Source organism: Mesoplodon bidens (assembly GCF_964165515.1).
Source record: "Mesoplodon bidens genome assembly, chromosome: 5".
Classification (NCBI taxonomy): domain Eukaryota; kingdom Metazoa; phylum Chordata; class Mammalia; order Artiodactyla; family Ziphiidae; genus Mesoplodon; species Mesoplodon bidens.
The window spans coordinates 60182192-60203321 of record NC_138161.1 but is presented as its reverse complement, the minus strand read 5'-3'; the positions used below and the strand labels follow the sequence as shown (position 1 = coordinate 60203321).

The window sequence follows — 21130 nt, the reverse complement described above, 5'->3', positions numbered from 1 at the left end:
GAGGCCAAGGGGGAATGGGCGGGCTCTGTTCAGACCACACGTGGCCCTGTACATGCTCTGACTGCAACTGCTTCGAGGATGGGGGGCGGGGGGCACAACAACATTGAAGACTACAGGGCGACCAAGTAGAAAGGCACGGCGTGGCCCAGCTCTGGGGCCCACAGAAACAGCTCAACCATGTCAAGTTTCCTTCTTTCTAGACGCTCACTCCAGACACTGCCTCTACTCAGAGAGCACAAAGGTCCCCAGCCACTGGAGATTACTGGGCAGCCACCGCTCTCTGATTGGAAACGTCAGCTGGCAAGGCCCCTTTTATGGTGGGACTGATGACAGGGGGTTTGAGTGGGGTGGGGGACAGAGAGAGGATGGGAGGGTGCAGAGAGGAGCAGTACTCACTAGCTAGTGTCACGGTGGCTGGCACGCTGGCCACAGCCCCTGCAGGCATCCGGGCCACACACTGGTACCGTCCCACAGTGTGGTTGTTGAGGGCAGTGATGACGAGGGTCCCGCGGGTGATGAGGACGCCCAGGGCATCGTCCGAGCCATTCAGCTCCTTCCCGTTCAGGCGCCAGGTGGTGTTCATCCAGGGGGGCTCCACCACGCAGCCCAAGATCACGGTTCCTCCGAGCTTCTGGACGGTGGAAGAAGGCTGGACAGTGACCTGAGGAACCTCGTCTGGAGGAAGAACAGGGATGCAGCGATGAACTGACACCCCCAAGAAACCAACAGCATGACATGCTCAGAAGCACAGCACCCAGGCAGCCTTTCAGAGTTGAGCAACCCAGAGAGGAGTTGACTTTTCTCTGAAGAACTCTGCTGACCTCGGGTCCATTTCCCCAACCTGGCCTTTTCCCTAGAAAGTAGACTGGAGTGGCAGTGTGGTATGAAGGCAAGAGCTCAGGCTTTGGACCTGAACAGGAGCTGCGTCTGAATCCCAGTGCCACTGCTTCTGAGCCAGGGAACTTTAGCCTTTTGGGGTCTCAGTTTCTTATCTGTAAAATGGGACTAATAATATTTGTCTCACAGCGTCACTGGGAAGCTGACAAACAATGCATGTAAACTGCCTGCTGTAATGCCATATAGTAAGTGCTCAATAAAAGGTAGTTCAGTCATTATCGTTACTTCCTCTAGTATAAGTTTCAAATGATTAAAATATCAAAATACAACCAATATGATGTTATTGAGATCATTTCTCATCTTGTATTATTGAGCGTGTCCCTGAAGGTCAGTGGGAAGGAAATGCTCTTTGAAATCCAGGAGGAAGGAGGCCTTTTTAGAGGGTCCTTGTAGAATGCTTGATGCTTCCCTCTGACACTAGGGGCAAAGTGTTCTTCTCAGAAGGGCCACTGAGAAGGCAAGGAAAACACTCACTCAGGTTTGCGAAGCAGCCCGCCATGGCCAAGAGGAGGCAAGCAAGTGTGACCTCGGACCTCTTTCCTCTCTGCGTTATCATCATCCCATGCGGCATGGTGTGTCAACGTCCCATAAGCCAAAGGAGTCACTCAAAGAGGTACCGCAATCCCCTGCTACACTCTGTGGTGAAAAAGAGAGAGAAACGGCTGTGGTAAGAATGCCTGGGGCACCCCTGTGGTAGCCATGGGGCCTGGCTTTGTCCCCATGCCCCCTGCTTCCATCACACAGGTGGTAACATTCAAAGTCTTGACCTGGCCGGCTGTTGGAAGACTAAAGAACACTCTCATGCCATTTCTCATCTACCATAAGCTGCTTCTAAGTTGCCCCTTTGAGCTAGAAGGGGATGTCATGGTAAGAAGGCCAGAGCCTTGCCCAGTGCACCCATAGCAACAAGGACAGGAGAGCCCAGGACATGGAGAGGCGGAGACCGGCCGCCATGACCCAGGCTCAGGGCAGTGAGTAGCCAGCACAGATGCTGGAAAGGATGCAGTTATCTCTACCGTTTGCTTGCAGGAGGCGAGGCGCCCAGGGCTGCGTGGCACACCATGCTGCTAGTTTAGACCACGGTGCACAGTGCTGTTATAGTACACTGAATGCATGCTTCATCCCTCATTTAGGGGATGTTACTAATTAATGAATCCTAAAGTCTCAGAGGCTCATGAAAGATCTCCTGTTTTGACTCACCCCAGCCCTTCACCTACCTCCTTGTCAACATTCTTTGATTTCCTGGAACCTACCAACCCTCCTCAGCCTGTCTAACCTCTGCAACTCCAGACACAAACACAGACAAAAGTCACACTCAGCCAAGGCCCCTCTTCTTCTCTCCGCCCCCTAGGGCTGAAATTCTGGTATTTTCCATCCCTACAAAATCTGTACTTTTTTTTTTTTTTTTTTCTTTTTGCGGTATGTGGGCCTCTCACTGTTGTGGCCTCTCCCGTTGCGGAGCAAAGGCTCCGGACGCGCAGGCCCAGCAGCCATGGCTCACGGGCCCAGCCGCTCCGCGGCATATGGGATCCTCCCAGACTGGGGCACGAACCCGTATCCCCTGCATCAGCAGGCGGACTCTCAACCACTGCGCCACCAGGGAGGCCCTGTACTTTTTTTTAAATAGACAATTTCATTTTTATCTTGGTCTTCTGCCAGATCATTTTGTTTTCCCAGAGGCTCTCCTTTATATGCATTCTTTTTGACCCTGAGTCCTAATCAGATTATTTTAAATTTTAGTGACATAAAATTTTCACATAGTGGAACACACACATCTTGAGTGTATAATCATAAATGTGCATATGCCTAATACATTTTTTTAAATGACAGAATTAAAGTGGAAACTAGGCAGTTTTATAATCATAGTGGCAATTGTTACACTCCCCTCGTAGTGACTGACAGAACAGTTAGACGAAAAATTGTAGGGATATAGAAGATCTGAACAACAATGTCAACCTTCTTGATCTAACTGACATTCATTAATCATTAGAGCCAACAACAGTATTCTTTTTTTTTTTTTTTGCGGTACGCGGGCCTCTCACTGTTGTGGCCTCTCCCGTTGCGGAGCACAGGCTCCGGACGCGCAGGCTCAGCGGCCATGGCTCACGGGCCCAGCCGCTCCGCGGCATGTGGGATCTTCCCGGACCGGGGCACGAACCCGTGTCCCCTGCATCGGCAGGCGGACTCTCAACCACTGCGCCACCAGGGAAGCCCACACAGTATTATTTCTTTATGCCTCGTTTAAGCTACGGTGTTTAAAAGATTCATCAAAATCACCAAGAGGCAAATGTACACACACTTCTGTCACAGCCGAAACCCAGATCTTGCCTCTGTGTTTTCACTGCTGTACCTATAGAACATGAGACCAATGAGGAAGGTGTGCCCACACCCTGCTAGGCAGGGAGACAGTAGAGTGAGATTCAGGTACCTGAAGGCAGCATCACAGTGATCCAGGCAGTGGATGCATATTCCTGGATCGTGCACATGGGCGATATTAATAGTATATTTCCAGGAGGGTGACGTATACTCACAATGCGAACACTTTTGGACCAGTTTATCTAAACCAGCGACTCTTTCAAAAACTTACAGTCATCACTGAAAAATCATAGGAGGTAGTTAAGCTGCCCAGCTGACAGCTGTACGCTCTCCAGTCTCTGGAGTTCTGGCTACTTGTACGGTCTGTCGTAAGAGCCGGCCTTGGGCCTCTCAACACCCATGGCTCCTTTCACAGAGGACTGAAGGCTGGGCTTCGAGGCTCTTGCTCTGTGCTAGGGAGTGCTTGAGATCTGCCTAGACCTCTCCCTTCTCCAAGCTCCTCTGGCTTTTCACCTAGCTACTTAAGAGAGTTAAGAGGGCTACACTGCTTTGCCAAACAAGCACCCCTCCAAACCAGATCTAGGGCCCGGCCCCACACTGATGTTCGGAACGGTTTCTAGGGCAGAGTCCTTTCCCCTTGACTTTTAATCCTTCCCTTTGCCTCGTGTCTTCAACATCAGAGGACCTCCACTCTTCTGGGGAAGAACAAGGGGACATTTTCTAAAAGAGGTTTGAAAGAAAAATTTGAAGCTTTTCCTGACAAGTTTTCCCCTCTTGGGGTAGAGAGAGCTTTTGCTCCTTTCCAGACAATCCAGGAAATCAAAGGGTCGTGTTATTAGCAAAGTGAAATTAAGGGAAGCTGCAAAGGATGTGAGTATGGCAGGGCAGGGCAGCCGTGCTGGGAGGGAGGGCACGCCTGTTACCACGATAGGTATCTTGCTAAGCTCTTTGCACAAGGTGTTCTTTTAATCTTCAGAACAACTCTACACGGTGGAGACTATTATCCCCACTTTACAGGTGAGGAAATTGAGTTCCACAGGGTAAGTAACTAGCCCGAGGTCATATGACTGTAGGCCTGGAATGAAACCCAGGTTGGGCTCATTCCAAAGTTCTGTGCTTTTCACCACAATAGTAGCCTTTTCACGTTTTTCTTCTACCAGCCCTCTGCATCAAGTGGGCGCTTGACGAACAGAGTTGGAATAGGGTGACGTGGAACAATGAGGAATTTTCACAGTGGTTTCTTAATCACTGTTCATTAAGGAAACGTTCATTAATATAGTTCCAGACGAACAGCAAAAAGCAAGCCTTTGGTGTCCCCTCCATCGTCCAGATACTAGCTTTAATTCTCTACTTTCCCCCAATGAAATAGCATATTTATCTAGAACACTGCATGAATGACCAGTTACAGGATTTTAGGGAACTTGCTTGCTCATGACTTGCTCCTCTTTCCCCAGCTCCTTGAGGAGATTGCCCACAGCTGCTCTACCCCCGCCCCAAGAAAGGAAGAAGGAAGGAAAGGAAGGCAGCAGGGAGACGGAATGAATACAAAGTAATAAAGGGCAGAGAGAAGACAAGCAGACAAAGAGGGACAGGAGGGCTGTTTCTTATCCCAGCACACAGGGGCCACCGAGGTGTCTGGGTTGTCAAGTCGACAAAGGTTTTACTGAGGAAATTCAGCCCAGACCCCCTCCTGCTTAACGAGGACCAGCCAAACAATTCCTGTTACTTCTGCACCCTGGGTAATTTATAAGGTTCAAAATGGAAACAGACCCCACTGCTGCTGCCAGCTACCATCCCGCTTTTAAAGGAGAAAAAAAATGTAGCTGAGGAGGGAGAGGGAGTGAGGAAGCAGGTGTCCAAAGAGGGAGAAAGGAGTTAACTCATGAACTCCCACAACAGAGCTGTAAGCAGATACCACTCAGAGAGCCCAAAGCAGGACACATGGGGTCTCCGTCACGGCAAAGCAGAACCGTGGCAAAAATACAGAGGTGGGGGGATCACCGTAGCTATGATGCATCTTATTTAGCATCTGGGGAAACTGAGCTGCTTCCTGGAGGAAGTTACCTCGTGAGCTTGGTCTAGAAAAATAGTTCCAAAAATGCAGGTTTCTGAGAACATTTTTTTAATAATAAAAAAAGGCAAGTAGGGCTTAATTGGAGTACCTAACTGCAGTGTAACTTGGTCCCACTGTGAAATGAACAAGGTACAATTTCAAAATTGGGTGAAGGCAACAGTAAGGCCTGTTATTTTTCTTGGCAATGCAAGGTAGGTCTAGATCCTTATTTTTTCTGCATATTCTCAGAAAAAGAGATCAAGAAAAAAAAAATCAAAAGCAGAGAGAAGGGAAAACGAATTCTTGACATGAATTCCTCATTGAGACCTAGGTACTTTCTATTTTTAAGGGTTACTTGGACACAAAAAATAAAAGAAAATGCATCTGAGAAGTTGAACTGCTGACATACATGTTCCCACTGAAATAATCTCCAAGCAGACGGTTTTAAAACTTTCCAAAAACAACAGCAGCAGAATACACGTCTAAGGTTGAGACCAAGCACTAGAAATTACAGCCTTAGAGTATTTATTTTGCGAGAGAAAATTACAAACAACTGAGAGTCGATCATCAGCAGGAGTAGGCTAGCTCCACCTTCTCCCGAGAGGGAGGCAAGGGCACCCGAGGCCACATCTCATCCCCTGATCACCCAGGCCACTACAGCTCTCTGAGACAGAAGCCTCCACGGTCTAAAATGCCAAACACACCCTGTGGATGTCCTATGACCACTAACAAGATGAGCTACACAGAAGAGCATGTGATCTAGCAGGTAGCACAGAGGGTCTTTCTTAAAAACATTCTTCCAGGGGCAAGAATGAGATCCGACATAATTTTTGTTCCACTGGCTGAGAGCGGCTGGCTAGGTGAAAAAAGGAATATTTCTGACCCCAAGTTACATGGTTTTCACATGTTCCCAATTCTGGGGAGTAAGACTGGCCTTTTCCAAGGCAGAGAGAAGTTTTTCCCCGAGAAGGTGATGCCAAGTGACTGGAGGGGGAGGGCTGGCAGCCCTCTGGCCTCAAGAAAGAGGGTGGTCCTCCTGCACAGAGGACTGACATTGGGGGAAATCTTGGGCCAACAAGTGAATTTAATTCTCAGCTGAATATGTGGGTTTAGACAGATCTAGGAGAAGGATGTAAGAAAGGGCATTTTTTTTTCTAATGTAAAAAGTTTTTACCCCCAGACGTAATTAAAGGGAAACATTTTAAATCAGGAGGGACCTCAGAAAAATGAATAGCTTTGGATAACACCTAACAGGTACCTAGTATTATAAATGAGGAAAGCAAGGTGCAGAGAGGCTGAGTGATTTGCAGAAGGCCTCCCAGTGAAGAGGGATCCAGGGCTACAAGTCAGGTCTCCTGACTCTTAGTCTGGTTCTCTTTCCACTACCCTGACACTGTCTCCCAGAAGATTGTTTCTGGGTCATATTAACCAACTGCTTAAAACTGCTTTTAGAACTAAATTTAGAATCTCCTTAAATCTACTTCCTTAGGCATAAAAATGTCACCTGGATCATTATCTATAACAGTAACTTTCTGTGTGGTCATTTTCATTCTTTTACCATTTAGATTCTAATCTAGAAGAATCTCTTACTGTTCTTTACATGAACGTCTTCGATAAAATTTTCTGCAATGATGAAAATGTTCTATATTTGCACTGTCCAAGATGCTAGGTAGCCACTAGCACTTGTGGCAATTAAATACTTAAAGTGTGGCTAATATAACTAAGGAATTGAATTTTTAATTTTAAGTTAGCCAACAAGGGCTAGTGGTTACCACATTAGGCAATACAGTTCAAGATTAATATCTGGAACATCTACCCAGACCACTCTGACATTACACAGGGGAGAACAACAATGGTTTGATGGTCTTAAGTACGAGCCATGCTCTAGCCAGCCTCTAAATATATTTCTAGCCTATTCCTTATCCAAAGTTTGTGTATGTTTTCTATTAAAAAACTATGTGTAGGGGACCTCCCTGGTGGCTCAGTGGTTAAGAATCTGCCTGCCAGTGCAGGGGACACAGGTTCGATTCCTGGTCCAGGAAGATCCCATATGCCTCAGAGCAACTAAGCCTGTGTGCCACAACTACTGAGCCTGTGTTCTAGAGCCCATGAGCCACAACTACTGAGCCCACGTTCCACGACTACTGAAGCCCGCGCGCCTAGAGCCTGTGCACTGCAATGAGAAGCACATGTGCCGCAACGAAGAGTAGCCCCCACTCGCAGCAACTAGAGGAAGCCAGCGCTCAGCAATGAAGACCCAACGCAGCCAAAAATAAATAAAATGAAAAAAAAAACCCAAAACAGTGTGTATTGTGATTTTATTATTATTATTATTATTATTGGGAAGAAAAAATATCACTGTGATCTACCATATAGAAGACAGTATGCAAGGCACTGTACTAGAAGATGGATCCTGTCCTGAGAAGCTTAAAACAAAGCTTGGAACGTAAGTCAGCCAGTGCTCAGCAAATATCCATAAGCTCCCCACTTCCCAGCCTGCTCTGCAGTTGGCTTAGGGCCAGGTGACAAGTGCTGGCCAATGACATGTAAGTGAACATGTTCTGGGTCACTTCCAGACCAAGACAGTTAAGAGAATTGGGGGGCTGCTTCTCCCTCCTCCCACTGCCAGTGGGCCACATCCCATGTCTCACAAGGCAAAACTACGAGATGGAAGAAGACAGCACAATCTATGACAGGAGAAGAAATAAATCTTTGTTGCATAAAACCACTGAGGTTTTGAAATTACTCTCATCTAACAACTTTAGCATTCTTTACTCTAGAACCTTAATTGATATCAATTTAGTCACAAATGGGAAGTGGAAAACGAGCAGAGGGGGGAGAGCATTTTCAACTTCAGGCCTTCAGGAAAGGTTTTTCTGGATAAGTGGGTTTGAAACTGGGCCTTCTGGAATACGTGCACGTGTAAGAGCCGGAGGGCGCTACAGAGGGTGACGCTGACCTGGTGGGAAAGTTCTGTATGGAAGGTGGTACATCAAGCAGATGCTTATCTTGAAAGTGGTCTCCTAACCTTTCTGATTTTGCTCTCTCATGAGAAAAATACTCTGGGCAAATCTCCCAGACTATCCTAATACAAGCATATTTATTTATAAATTAAATGCACATACTGCCAAACTAAAATTTAAGAGTAGGTAGACGTGAAGCCACATTTTAATGACTTGTTAATCACGACTGTTTTATAATATCATGAAGCTAATATCTTAAAGGCAGAAAGCCTATTTAGGATCAGATTCATCACTAATGATATGGATGTAATCTCTTTCAAATGGTCTGCTTGAATGTTAATTAATTTGTTCACTTTTCATCAGATGTGATTCCATTATTATTGTTTCTACCTCCTAATGGGACTTGAAAAGGGTCAGCTCTGCTGTTTTCATCCTGTTTGCATGTGCCGGATTATCAGCACGCTCTTCAACCCAATTTCTTTGCAGCAAACTTTTTAAGCTACTTGTCCTTTTGTGAGAGTTAATTTAGTTAAAACTAAATAACATAATCTATAAATCCACTTAACAGAGAACAAGAAAACTGGGGAGTGAATGATCAAGCGAGTGAGGTCCCCACTGTCAAGCCCTCGGAGAAATGCAGATCTCTCTGTTGCAACCCGTCATTGCCCGACATACAGACTAAAGACTGTCAATCCCAGTATTAAATATTAGGAAAGCTGAATTTCTTTCCTATTCCTTTTGTAGATAGAAATAAACCATAAGAGAATCTCTAATATTTTCTTCCACTGCCCCAATGGAATATCTTATATTTCCCCTTTGGAGCCCCCAGTTTGGAGACTATTCTAGAGGAATGAAAAGAGACAAGGGAGGAAACTGAGATTGGGTTATGCCTAGAAGACTAGGAAAAAGAGTGTGAAATTAACACCATAGACACAGGGGAACTATTGGTGGTTTGAGAAGGGAATATGTAAGCAAAGACGCATTCTGGGGAGATTAGCTAAACCTGGGCTAATTCACACTGAACCGCACATTTATAACAAGCTGCTTAACAACATGGGCAGAGCTTATTTCTTCTCAGGTAGGTAAACTCCTTTACCATCCAGGCAAGGGGAAAGGAAAAGTCTGGACACAGCATCTTAACTCTGGGGAGGAATCCCCCCAGAGAGAAGCCCCCTCTGCCTTCGAGTAAAGAGAAGGTCTGGTCTCTTGATTTGCCCACTAGACAAATCTAATCCTCTCCCCCACCTCCATCACTTGAGGAGAAAGTTACCAGGGAGTCTTATTTCTTCGTCATATATACCTCTTCCTGAAAATGGCCTCATCTCCTTAAAGAGGTTTTTTTTTTTTAAATCTACCTTTAAAGAGAGAAAGGTGAGAAAAAAAAACCCCACAAACCTTGTTGCTGAAATGGCAAAAAGAGAGAAAAGAAAAACCACTTCCTTTCTTCTACACTCGCTTCTCAATCTCCCCACCCCTATTCCATATAAATTCAACTTGACAACCCTGCTAATTGGATAAACGCAGCTTCTACACTCCTAGAAGGCCATTCCCTTTTCTTTTTTTTTGTCTTTGGAGGGCTCAAAACAGGGTGATTGTGCTGTTCTTTAACACGAATTCCATCTGCTTTATTTCTCTCTCCCCATTCAGCGCTCCTCTTGAATATTTATGAGGCCTTCCCCCTTCCCTGCCCCCCTCTACCGCCTTCCTCCGCGACCCCCCTCCCCTCTCCTCTCCCTTCTCTCAGAGCAGCACAAAAACCTTCCAAATGGCCCCCCCTCCTTGCTTTAGATAAACACAGGCAGTGTCAAGTGTGAGGAGTAGGGGGAGGTGGGGAGGAGGCTCAACTGCCAGTCACGCCCCCGGCCTTCAATGAGGCCCAGGGGCCTCCCCTAATCTGCTGCATGCCTGCCATATGGGGGCTGTGTTGCCCGGGGAAACACTAACAGGCAGAACGGAGCTTAATAGAGTCCATATTCATTGTAATGCAGTGAGATAGCTCGAGGCACCACTGCCTCTTCGGTCCAGTTTCATTCTTCTGTTGCCTTCTTTCTTTCTGTTTTTCCTCTCTTTCCTTTACTTCTTCTTTTTAAAAGGACCAGGTCCCTAGAGAGCTCTAATCTGGAGAAGTCTGGGCGGGCAGAAAGGCAGGACTGTGGGGTAAGGAGTGAGGAAGGTGAGGTGATGTTGAGACGGGGGCTTGGAGTTGGCGGGGAGAGGTGAGCAGTGGGAACTTCGTGGGCAGCACAGTGGGGAGAGCAGCACAGCACCTGCGCGGGGGCCGGGGCACGTGGTGCCGCAGGTGTGCGCGGTCCATCGGGGCCTTGGCGCACACAAGCCTTCAGAGCTATTCAGCCTGCTATGCCTAGATATCCCAACCCCTACCTACCTACCCCCAACACCCACCCCAGCCAATTCAAGGGCATTCAAGCCAGCAACACCTACCTCCCGGAGGTGTCAGGCCTGCGGTCAATTCCTAGCTCCCCACAGTTGCATGGAAAAAGTCACAGGTTTTGCAACGGGATGAAACTACTTTAGAAATAAATGCCTGTAGGGGCAGAGGACCCACCAGCCTGCCAAGCTGGGGCCCTTTCTCCTCGGGCTGCTCTGCTACAGCCAAACTAAGGGCATAGGGGGCTTCTCTGAGTTGCTGGAGTGGGTTGTCTAGCAGAGGAAGCCTTGTCATGAATATATATGATGGAAGTGAGACTTAGGGCTCCCTGAGGTCAGAGGTGGTCTTTCCCCAGGGCCAAAAAGGGAAGGAGGGGAGAGACGTGGGGAGGGAACACAGTACATTTCCCCCAACTTCTCAGAAAAAATAAAATTGGTAACCAAGCTGTGATAGAATTCCTAAAGAATCATCAGTTTTGTAAGTTGTGAAACATAGTTTTTTGTTCTGCGACTAAAAAAACATCACAAGTTTTAAAATCAAGACAGAAGATAAAAAACGAAGAAAAACTATAAAAACGTTCACATACTCTCCTACAGTTGAAACTTTAATCCCATGGTCTGGTACACAGGAAGAGCTCAGTAAATGGTTGCTGAAGGAATGAACCATGTACACGCTCCTATAGTTGTTCTGTTGCTGACCAAGAACTTGAAACTCTTTACCCAATTGACAACTACAATCAGGGCTCTGGTGGGTGACAATGGCTTAAACAGAAGCAAAATGCTGCTGCACCTTTGCTAGGAATGCCCCTGCCAGAGGGATGCTAGGGCCTATTACACGGGCCTTTTGCCTCGCCCAGTGCCAGAGTCAGGCAGGCTAGGTCAGATAAAACTGCTCAAACCGAGGCAGATTCTGGTGCTTGCTGTGGTTTGTTTTTTGCTCTATTTTTGCTCAAACTTGCTCTATTCTACTTTCCTTGCTCTTACCTGACTGAAATGCATCTTGAACCTGTGGTTTCCTAAGCTCAACCCCTGGGGCCGGAGGGGAGGGGGTGGGAGCGGACAAGACTGTAGGAGAGTATATAAAAGTGCTCATAATTTTTCTTTGCTTTTATCCTGATTTTAAGGCCCTATATCCCAGCAACCCTTCAGGAAAAGCTACAGTGGATATTTCGAGAGCCAGGTACAATTTCAATTCCTAGTTCTAAAACCAAAACAGCATTTGGGTACCTGAAACGCTACCCAGAAGTCTATCTCAGCGTCATATCCATTTACATCTATTAGGGAACCACAAAGATCTGAAGACCCCAAACCAGAGTAGGTGAAGACACACAACCGACCAGGGCCTAACAGGACTCTGGACACTTACGCTCCCTGCAGAGCAGGTTTCCCCTCCAACTTCCGTGTTTGTATCGAGTCCTAGTCCCGGTCGTTCTGACCCCACATATTGCGTGTGTTACCAAGAAGTGCGTGGGATGACCTGGGGGGAGACCACGAAGGAGCAAGTGGGAATACCTGGGGCTCCGGTACAAACCAGTGCTGGAGCACTCTGGGAGCTCAGCAGAGCAGCCAAGCTCTTCCCAGCCCTCCCGGCAGTGAGCACTTTGGTCAGTAATCTCACCACGGATGTGTGTGATATGGCGACGGCCAGAATGGCAGCTCTGAAGGAAAGCAGGGACAGCTTCTCTGGTCGAGACCAAATACCTGCTTTTCATTTCACTGCTCAGAGGACACCCACTAATGACCTGCTTCTACAAACACAGACTCAAACCCATCTACTCGTGCCCGGTCTTCCCTAAAACTATGTAAAGATTCACCATCCACTCAGCTGTCCAACCTGGGACTCATCCTTGTCTCCTGGCTGCCTCTGATTCTCCACCCCAGTATCTGATTGGTTGTGTGGACTCAAACTCTGGCCGGAGCAACCAGAGAAACACAATGCAAGCCACATATAGTGTTTAAAATTTTCTAGTAGTCGCACTGAAAAATCAAGTGGAAATCATTTTAATAATATCTTTTTAACACAATATATCAAAACATACTATCATTTCAACATATACTCGATATAGAAATCATTAATAAAGTTTTATATTTTGTTTTATACTAGGTCTCCTAACTCTAGTGTGTATTTTCTAGTTACTACACATCCCGGCACAGACTAGCCACATTCAGGCGCTCAATAGCCACATGTGTTAGTGACTACTGTATCAGACGGTGCGTGTCGAGGGCCTTCAAACTGGCTCCCTGATTCTCCTCTCCCCAGCTAATAAGCCTCCACATTGTCACCCACCTTCTTTCTAGAATATCAAGCTCAACCGAACAGTAAAGATGACAAATGAGCAGCTACCATTCACTGAGCAATGCCTCCTATAGGCCAGAATCCATAATTTGCCTAATTTAATTCTCACAATGGCCCTGTAAGGTAGGTGTACAACCAACCCATTTTATAAATGAGGAAATTAAAGCTCAGAGTGATTAAATATTTTGTCCAAGATCACACAGATGGTAAACCACAGAGTCAGGATTTGAACGAGGTCTGGCTGACGCTAAAAACCTTGGCTTTTTTCACTCTACCACACTGCTTTAAGTTATGGCAAAAAAATCAATGGATTATTATGCAGCCATTAAAAGTAATAATTAGAAAGAGCAAGCAGCAACATGAAAAATGTTTAAAGGACATTAAGGAAAAAAGCAGATCGCATTTTGTAAAAAGCATGTAAACAGTTGGGTAAGGCCTGGAAGGAAATAGGAAACAAATAAAAGCAGCTGATTTGAAAATGTGAAGGAATTAGGAGTGGTGTGTGTGGGTGTGTGTGTGTGGGGGGGGGTTACGCGGGCCTCTCACTGTTGTGGCCTCTCCCGTTGTGGAGCACAGGCTCCGGACGCGCAGGCTCAGTGGCCATGGCTCATGGGCCCAGCCGCTCCGCGGCATGTGGGATCTTCCCGGACCGGGGCACGAAACACATGTCCCCTGCATCGGCAGGCGGACTCTCAACCACTGCACCACCAGGGAAGCCCAGGAGTGATTTTTTTCCCCTTTTGAGGTCAGTTAAAAACAAACAAGCAAAAGAGCTAATAGACTCACCTTTGATAGCTCCCCAAACAAGTATGATTAAATAAGGTTCAAACTTCTTCACACAACCTTCCAGGCTCTGTATTAACTGGGCTGCAGCCAACCTTCCCCTCGTTTTCCTCCCACGAGCCCTAAGTCCCGGGCAAGCTGCTTTTTCACACCTTCCTTCTCCCAGAACCATCTTCTGCTTCTCCCTTTCTTATCCTTCGAAACGTACCTCCAGCGTCACTGTATAATGCCTCCAGTGATAATTCCTCATCCCACTTTCCACAGCGCTGTGCACACCTACTGCAACATTTCCACGATGATTTATGCCTGTCTACAATATGCCTCTTTTCCCAGACTCTAAACTTCCTGAAGGCAAGGAGGCGTCCACTTCATCTCAGTAACCCTAGCACCTAGAAAAGTCAATGTCTGCTGAACTGAAGGGTCTATTTGGATTAGAAATTTGGGATTGGGAAGGGATGTTACTCTGACCCGTGGACCTATAAGAGGAACGCAAGCAGACACACTTATCAGTGGTGGAACCAAAGGGTTTTTCTAGGGGGAAATGACTAACTGTGGCCTTTATTTTTCAAACCCAAATGGCCCTTACATGAGTTAGCAGCCCTTGGGGAAGGCCAAGCTGCCTGACAGAAGTCAGTGCCTCTGCAGATGCTCCTATGGCTTGAGGTTTCATTCAAGAACCTTCTTTGTTTTCCTTCTTGTCTCTTCTCCCAAAACAAACACCCAAATAAGCTTGAGACTTCAGGCTTCCTGCAGCCACTGAACTGCAGGGAACCTCATCTAGGATGATACCGTGATTGGCTATCATCTAGCCAGTGACAGTATGGCCCTGAGCTTGAGGCCAGGGTGGAAGGAGGCAGGCAGAGAGGGATGGGAGAAGGAGAAAGAAGAAAGCTGTAAGTGAGAAAGAGGACAAGTTCAGGCCTGAAGAGAGAGCGTGGGGAGGGGAGTAGGGACGAGAGCACTAAATATGCCAAGCGCCTACTCTGTGCCGAGCCCAGGGCTGGGGGTGGGCACACATGGTCCACTTTTCATCATCACAGCCCAGGGAGTGTTATTGTCCCCTTTACAGATGGGGAAAGAGGTTATTAAAACACTTCGTGATGCTTTAGCACGTAAGGATTTTAGGGCTCATCTCAAATTTGTATTACACACATAGCTTCTCTACTAAGTGACAACACTGAAACTCTGCAGGATCAGGTACTGAAATACCGTGAGCCTTGGGTTTGGATAAGAGCTCTGCCACTTCTACCTTTGGTAGAAGGTGACTTTGGGTAAATTACTTAGTCTTTGACCCTCAGTTTACTCTCTGTGAAAATGCGAATGATAATACCCCCTTTGCTGAGCTGCTAATAAGAGTTAAGGAGGGCTTCCCTGGTGGCGCAGTGGTTGAGAGTCCGCCTGCCGTTGCAGGGGACGCAGGTTCATGCCCCGGTCCTGGAGGATCCCACATGCCGCGGAGCGGCTGGGCCCGTGAGCCATGGCCGCTGAGCCTGCGCGTCCGGAGCCTGTGCTCCGCAACGGGAGAGGCCACAACAGCGAGAGGCCCGTGTACCGCGAAAAAAAAAAAAAAGAGTTAAGGGGATTACGTGTGAAGGCAGCCTGGCACATAGCAGTGAGGGGGGACAGGTGTCGTGGAACTTTTCTACTGAAAGCCGTTCACTGGAGGTCTAATTTCATACTGTGGCACTGGTGGGCTTTGAGATTCATGTCCTTTAAGACTTAAGGACTTGTTGCATTCGAACAACTCCAGACAGACGTGCTATCCTCTTTGCTCATTGCTCCTCGTCAGCTGTACACAATTAAGCAATGGCCTGATTTTGCTGCCCTACAACACATGCATCAGAAGTTCAAGAAACATTCTTTGTCGGAAAAAAGCAGTAACACCTACATTCTATACAGTGTTTTACAGAACCTCACAACAGCCCAATGGGACAGGAGATCCCTGGGTGGTACCAGAGTGTCCCCAAGTTTGTGGCAAGACAATTGCTAGCCTCTCGATCTCCACCCAACACTAGTCAACATTTATATCACTTAAGCTAATAACCTCTCCCACCATCCCACCCTGTTTATGCCCTCTCTCTGCACTCTCTTGATGATGATAATTTCTCTGTAGTGTCTCTACTTGGAGAGAAAGGGGGAAGATCCCTGTCAGACAGTAGGTCACCTGGACAAGAAGTTATGGAGACGTGTTTATAGAAAGGAAAACACACTCCCAATCCCTCTCTGACCCGCCCCCCCCACTCTCAGCCCCAGTACGGAGCTCACCTCCGACCACATCCGTGAGCTCACAAAGCCACAACAGACCACCCGCTCTTTTTACACCTACCTGTTTCTAATTACAGCCTATGGCCAGGGCTATAGCCACACAGGTAAACAACAAAGTAAAATGGTAACAGTGACTGGAGAGGAAACAGGAGCATTCACTTCCAAGGCTTCTGGTGCACACAGCTGATGAGGTCCAATGTGAAAGGAATTAATTAGAGTGTGGGTAGACAGCACAAACACAGTACATAGGCAAACCAGTCCCAGGACCTGAACAGCACTTAACTTAAGGCGGACCTTAATAGCTTAAGTCCTATCTCTTAGGACAAAGGATTTTGGACAAGTGAGCCGTGCGTGAACACAAACCTTGCCAGAAGAAGAGTAGGACAGACAAGGGTGTTTTGCTTAGTGATCATGGTAAGCTGAGCAGACAAAACAGCTGGCAACTCCAAAGTCACTCCTGATGAGATGTACAAGTCCCTGGGTGGGCTCAGGGCAGAATTCAGGTCAATTCAGCAAAACCACACTTGGCACCCACTAGGTGCCACACACTGAATGGAGGGTGGAGGGGACATAGAGAAAAGTAGGCAGTTTCCCGTCCTTAAAGAACCTGGGACCTAGTTAACCTCCTCTTTGACACCATCTTTCTATTATACCAAATGCAGCACGGCCTCAAGAAAAGATCAAAGACAGGCTGGATTTTACAAAGTACAGGCAAAGAACCAGAACCACCAGCAAAGGCATCAGAGGCATGACAGAAGAAATGTGGCATACATTTGAGCGCACGCACACACACTCACACTTGTACACTCAGGCCCTGCTCCGCACAGAAGGTCAGTCCTCTGACTTAGTCCTCTTCGCAAGTCCTAAAAGAAGCCTCCTTTCCATCATCCACATTCACTCCTACTATAGTCCCGAGAGAGTCATCAAAGTACATCACTGAAGGTAGGTAAGAGGCTTAGAGCTAATGGAAGCCTATGAGGACTGCTGAAGCCTCAAGCTTTGTCGTTGTCACTTCTCACACTGTGTTGTACCTTATTTATATACAAGTCTCTCCTGGACACATAATAGATCCTCAGTGAATGTTTGCTAAGCTGTAAAGACCTACCTCCAAGATCTCTTCCAGGCCTGACTCTATTTGGTCCTTGGAGTTTGGATCCGGTGAACCCCAGGGCTGCTTCTGATGCAAAGCAGAGCTTGAGCAGGGGAAGGTGATGCATGGGTGTCTGAGATCTCCGTCCCTATCGCCCTGCCTCTGGGGAGCCCAATGGGGTTCTTATTCAGGGGAGAAGACAAGCAGGACACAGGGTTTCCCTTCTCAGCGCCGGAACATGATGTGGGTGAGGGCAGGCTTGCCAAGGAGGAGACGGGGGAGAGTGTGGGGAGAAGCAGGCGCCCAGGGAAACTCGCTTCCATTCGCTAGGCAAGCTCCCAGCACCCACTCTACGTCAGGCAGCAGTTGGGCCACCAGCTCTTGTCCCCTGGAGTCCTGCACTTCCCCCATGGAAGCGCCATCACGCTAATTATTTATGGTCTGCCCGACCGCTAGACCAAATGCTCAGGGAGCAGGAATGGCGGTGATCTTATTACAGGGGCGTCTTGAGCGTATAACACGGTTCGAAGTATCAGCAAACACCCACTGAGTGAACGAATTACAACCCAAAACACAAAAGTGAAAGGTCATGGCAGAGAGGAGAGAGAACTGTAGTCACATAGTCAAGAGGGAGCTTTTTCTCAGGCGGGGAAGCTGGGCCTTTAGGAAGTTTGAGGATTGAAAAGACTGACTTACTCCGTTAGGCAACATGATTACCACCAATTCCAATTAAGCTGTCGCCTGCAGCCATTTTCTGTGCCCCTTCCTCATGATGACTAAGCAACCAATGGCACCAGGCCCATACCCATACCCTCCCCAGGACTCAAAACCGGTCTCCGGTTCTGTGACCCAGAGTGAATGAGGATCAGGCTGCCACTTCTTGACCTGTCCACTCCTGGGGCCGATTCAAGCAAATGCTGGGCTAAACCAGCCCCAACTCCAACTCCAACTCGTCGGCACACTCACACCTCAACCCCTAACACACACACACACACACACACACACACACACACACACACACACACACACACACAAACCCTTAACAGGCTCTTGCATGCTGGCAGGAAATCTGAAGCACTTAAATGAAAAGCTAAGCCATGGGGCAAAATGGCTGAACTGCTAAGTCAGGGCCAAGACGGATCAGAAGCTGCCTCTCTTTAGCTGGCACCTGACCTGACTGCACTGTGACACAGTGTCTTTCCTAGACTTTCCTTCAAGCAGGAAACCCTTAACCCGGACATTTAGGAGGAACCACTTTGGCGCAGGACAGTAACTTCTCTCACACAAGCATGTGGAAGGGGAAACAGATCACATCAGTAAATGGTCTAGAACAATGACTGGTTCAAAGCAGTTGTTCAATAAATGACAGCAACTTATTCAATTTGAGTCACTTCCTTTAGGGTTACTTGTAGTCTGATCCTTGTTACAGATTTATCCCTAATATTTCAACAAAAGAGGTTTAAGAAGAGGTAAATATCTCAGGGGCCAGACACCTCTACCTAGGCTTTCCAGGCATCCTGCTCTGGGCATGTACACGCACCACCTCTAAGAGAGACGAACAAAACACGCACACGCACACACACACACAGGCACACGTGTGCACATGTGCTCACACAGCAAACAACTCCAGCTCTCCAGCTCCAGCTGGGAAGTATGATTTAGAATCATGACAGTTTACTTTTTTCCTGTCTGACCTCATGCAAACCGACTTTCTCCACCTCTCTGACCCCCAAATATACACATTCAGTCCCCGACCCACCCCCAATCTTCCTCACTTAGAAAGCTCTTTTAAACCAACTAAAACTTAAAATAAATACCAGTTTGGAAACCTGAGGCATGCTCCAGTCCGTCTGTCCCCACCTTCTGCTGGAAGCCTCCGACCCCAACTCCTGTCAGCCCTCCCCAACTTGGGAAGCCCAGTGGCCTCCGTGCAGGGCTGGCACACGCAGAGGAAACAAACACATGGCGTCCTGCCAGCTGGGTCAGGCACCACTATTTATAGCAGAGCGAAGTGTGGGGAATTGGAGGCGTGATGAAGGGTGGGGGGCGGAGGGGATAGGGATAATTCCAGATGCTCCTCCCAGGCTCCACAGCTGCAGAGGATCCCTGCTGATGGTCTGCCAGCCCAGGTGCAACCCATCCTGTGTGACTAATACCTTCGCTGAGCCTCCCAGGGTAGAGGGCCTGTTATCTTGCTCATTACTGTAGCCCCAGCATCTATCTCTAGGAGCACAGTAAGTATTTGTTAATTAAATGAATAGATGAGCTTTTTTCTTCCTGCCTACCCCACAAGGCTGCAGATGGAGGAGCTGTTGTAGGTGGAGGGGAGGTGAGTGAGGAATGCCTAGAACAGCGCTTCTAAAAATCTATCGGTTGTTAAAATGTGCTAGCAAAAAGAATGTAGGGAAATGCTCTGTTAAGAAAGGCAAATTAGGTTTCTTTAGTGCAGGCCTTTTCAGAGCCTTTAATGGGCTGTTACGTATTGTGAGTCACCTCACCGAAAGGGGGGTAGAGTATGCACTGAAAGCTGAACTCACTCAACCACAGGCCTGGACTTATTTGACCACAGGCCTGGACTGACTTGACCACACTACTCTTTTTTTCTCAGAGTACCATTAGTGGGGAGAATTTCATCAAATACACTTCGGGAAATGTTGGCCTAAGAGGTTCCTGGAGAATATCCCAAAAACAACTTGTAAAACAGCATCCCATGTTTGTAATTTTTAAAAATTACATGTGAATATGTGGTGTACAGTTATTTGGATTGTCATAGGATAAGGTCAGGAGACACTTACATGTTAACATCAGTTATGGTGAAGGGCTGGAAATTTGCACTTTTTATACCAAACACTTAAGAAATATTCCAAGTGAGTGTGGAGTTATTTTTGTAATTAAAAAGGTAAATTAAAAAAAAAAACAACTATCCCAGGGCTTCCCTGGTGGCGCAGTGGTTGAGAGTCCTCCTGCCGATGCAAGGGACACGGACTCGTGTCCCGGTCCAGGAAGATCCCACATGCCGCGGAGCGGCTGGGCCCGTGAGCCATGGCCGCTGAGCCTGCGCGTCCGGAGCCTGTGCTCCGCAACGGGAGAGGCCACAACAGTGAGAGGCCCGCGTACCGCAAAAAAAAAAACAAAAAAAACTATCCCCAAATATTATCATGTCATCACTGAAATTTTATCTTCCCATAGGCCCAGGGGCCTCATTTCCTAACAACTCCTTGGGCTGTAAAATGTTGCTCTTTGCTCCATGATCACATCTAAAGTGTTTCCTGTGTCTATATCCAACAGTCAACTCCTTCGGCTTATAAAGAACCCCTCCCCTAATTCCAGGATTCTGTTGCATCCACACAATGTGGACAAGTATTTTGGAAAAAATGAAAACACATTTAATATTCTTTTAGCAACCTTTACTAATGTGAAATTACTTTGTTTAGTAAATTGTATAAAATATCCACCAAGCACTTCGTTTGCTGCAATTACGATGTTGGGCATATTAACATTTAAGGACTGCCTTCTTTTCCTGCTAAATCACTAATTTCCTAACTTAACTGATTTGTAAATGTAATTAAAAGTCATTCAGATTCAGTGAATGTAACGCACCAGGTTTTGTTGTAATATGAGATTAAGGCAAATATTTAGAATTGGAAGAAATATTCCATCTTAGCATAAAAGAGAGTATGTGACCATTTGCTGAGTTACTCTGTGTGCGATGATGTGCGTGTATTACCTTGTCTAACCTCTAAGTAACTCTGCGAAGGAGGTAGTACCGTCATCTACATTTTACAGATGCAGCAATTGAGGCTTAGAGAGGTTAAACATCTTGCTCAAGTAAAGGATTCAAAGCCAGGGTTACCTGCTTTCCCTGCCTGCTGGTCTCGGTGTCCTTGGTAGATTCAAGCAGACAAACCGAAAAAGGAAACTGAGGAAGGCTGAAAAAAACAAAATCAGCCTGGGTTGGAGTCATGCACTAGCCATCATGTTTCGGGAGGGACTGGTTCATCAGGTCCCACAATGCACTCTGTGGCCAACTCATGAGGATGCTCAGTCCCCCACCCCAGCGGGAGTCAGCCCTGAGTGAG

General features: G+C 47.2%; 1 protein-coding gene across 4 annotated transcripts in view; it reads right to left on the bottom strand.

The window, feature by feature from the left end:
* Positions 1-21130, bottom strand: part of BOC (BOC cell adhesion associated, oncogene regulated) — an 81407-nt gene that overhangs the window by 41533 nt on the left and 18744 nt on the right. For all 4 annotated transcript variants that reach the window (XM_081235772.1, XM_081235771.1, XM_081235770.1 and 1 more), the window contains 2 exons: positions 1372-1533; positions 397-675 (listed from right to left, as the gene is read on the bottom strand). In XM_081235772.1, the coding sequence (XP_081091898.1) occupies positions 397-675; positions 1372-1468 (376 nt within the window). In that variant the 5' untranslated portion in view covers positions 1469-1533. The remainder of the gene's footprint in view (positions 1-396; positions 676-1371; positions 1534-21130) is intronic.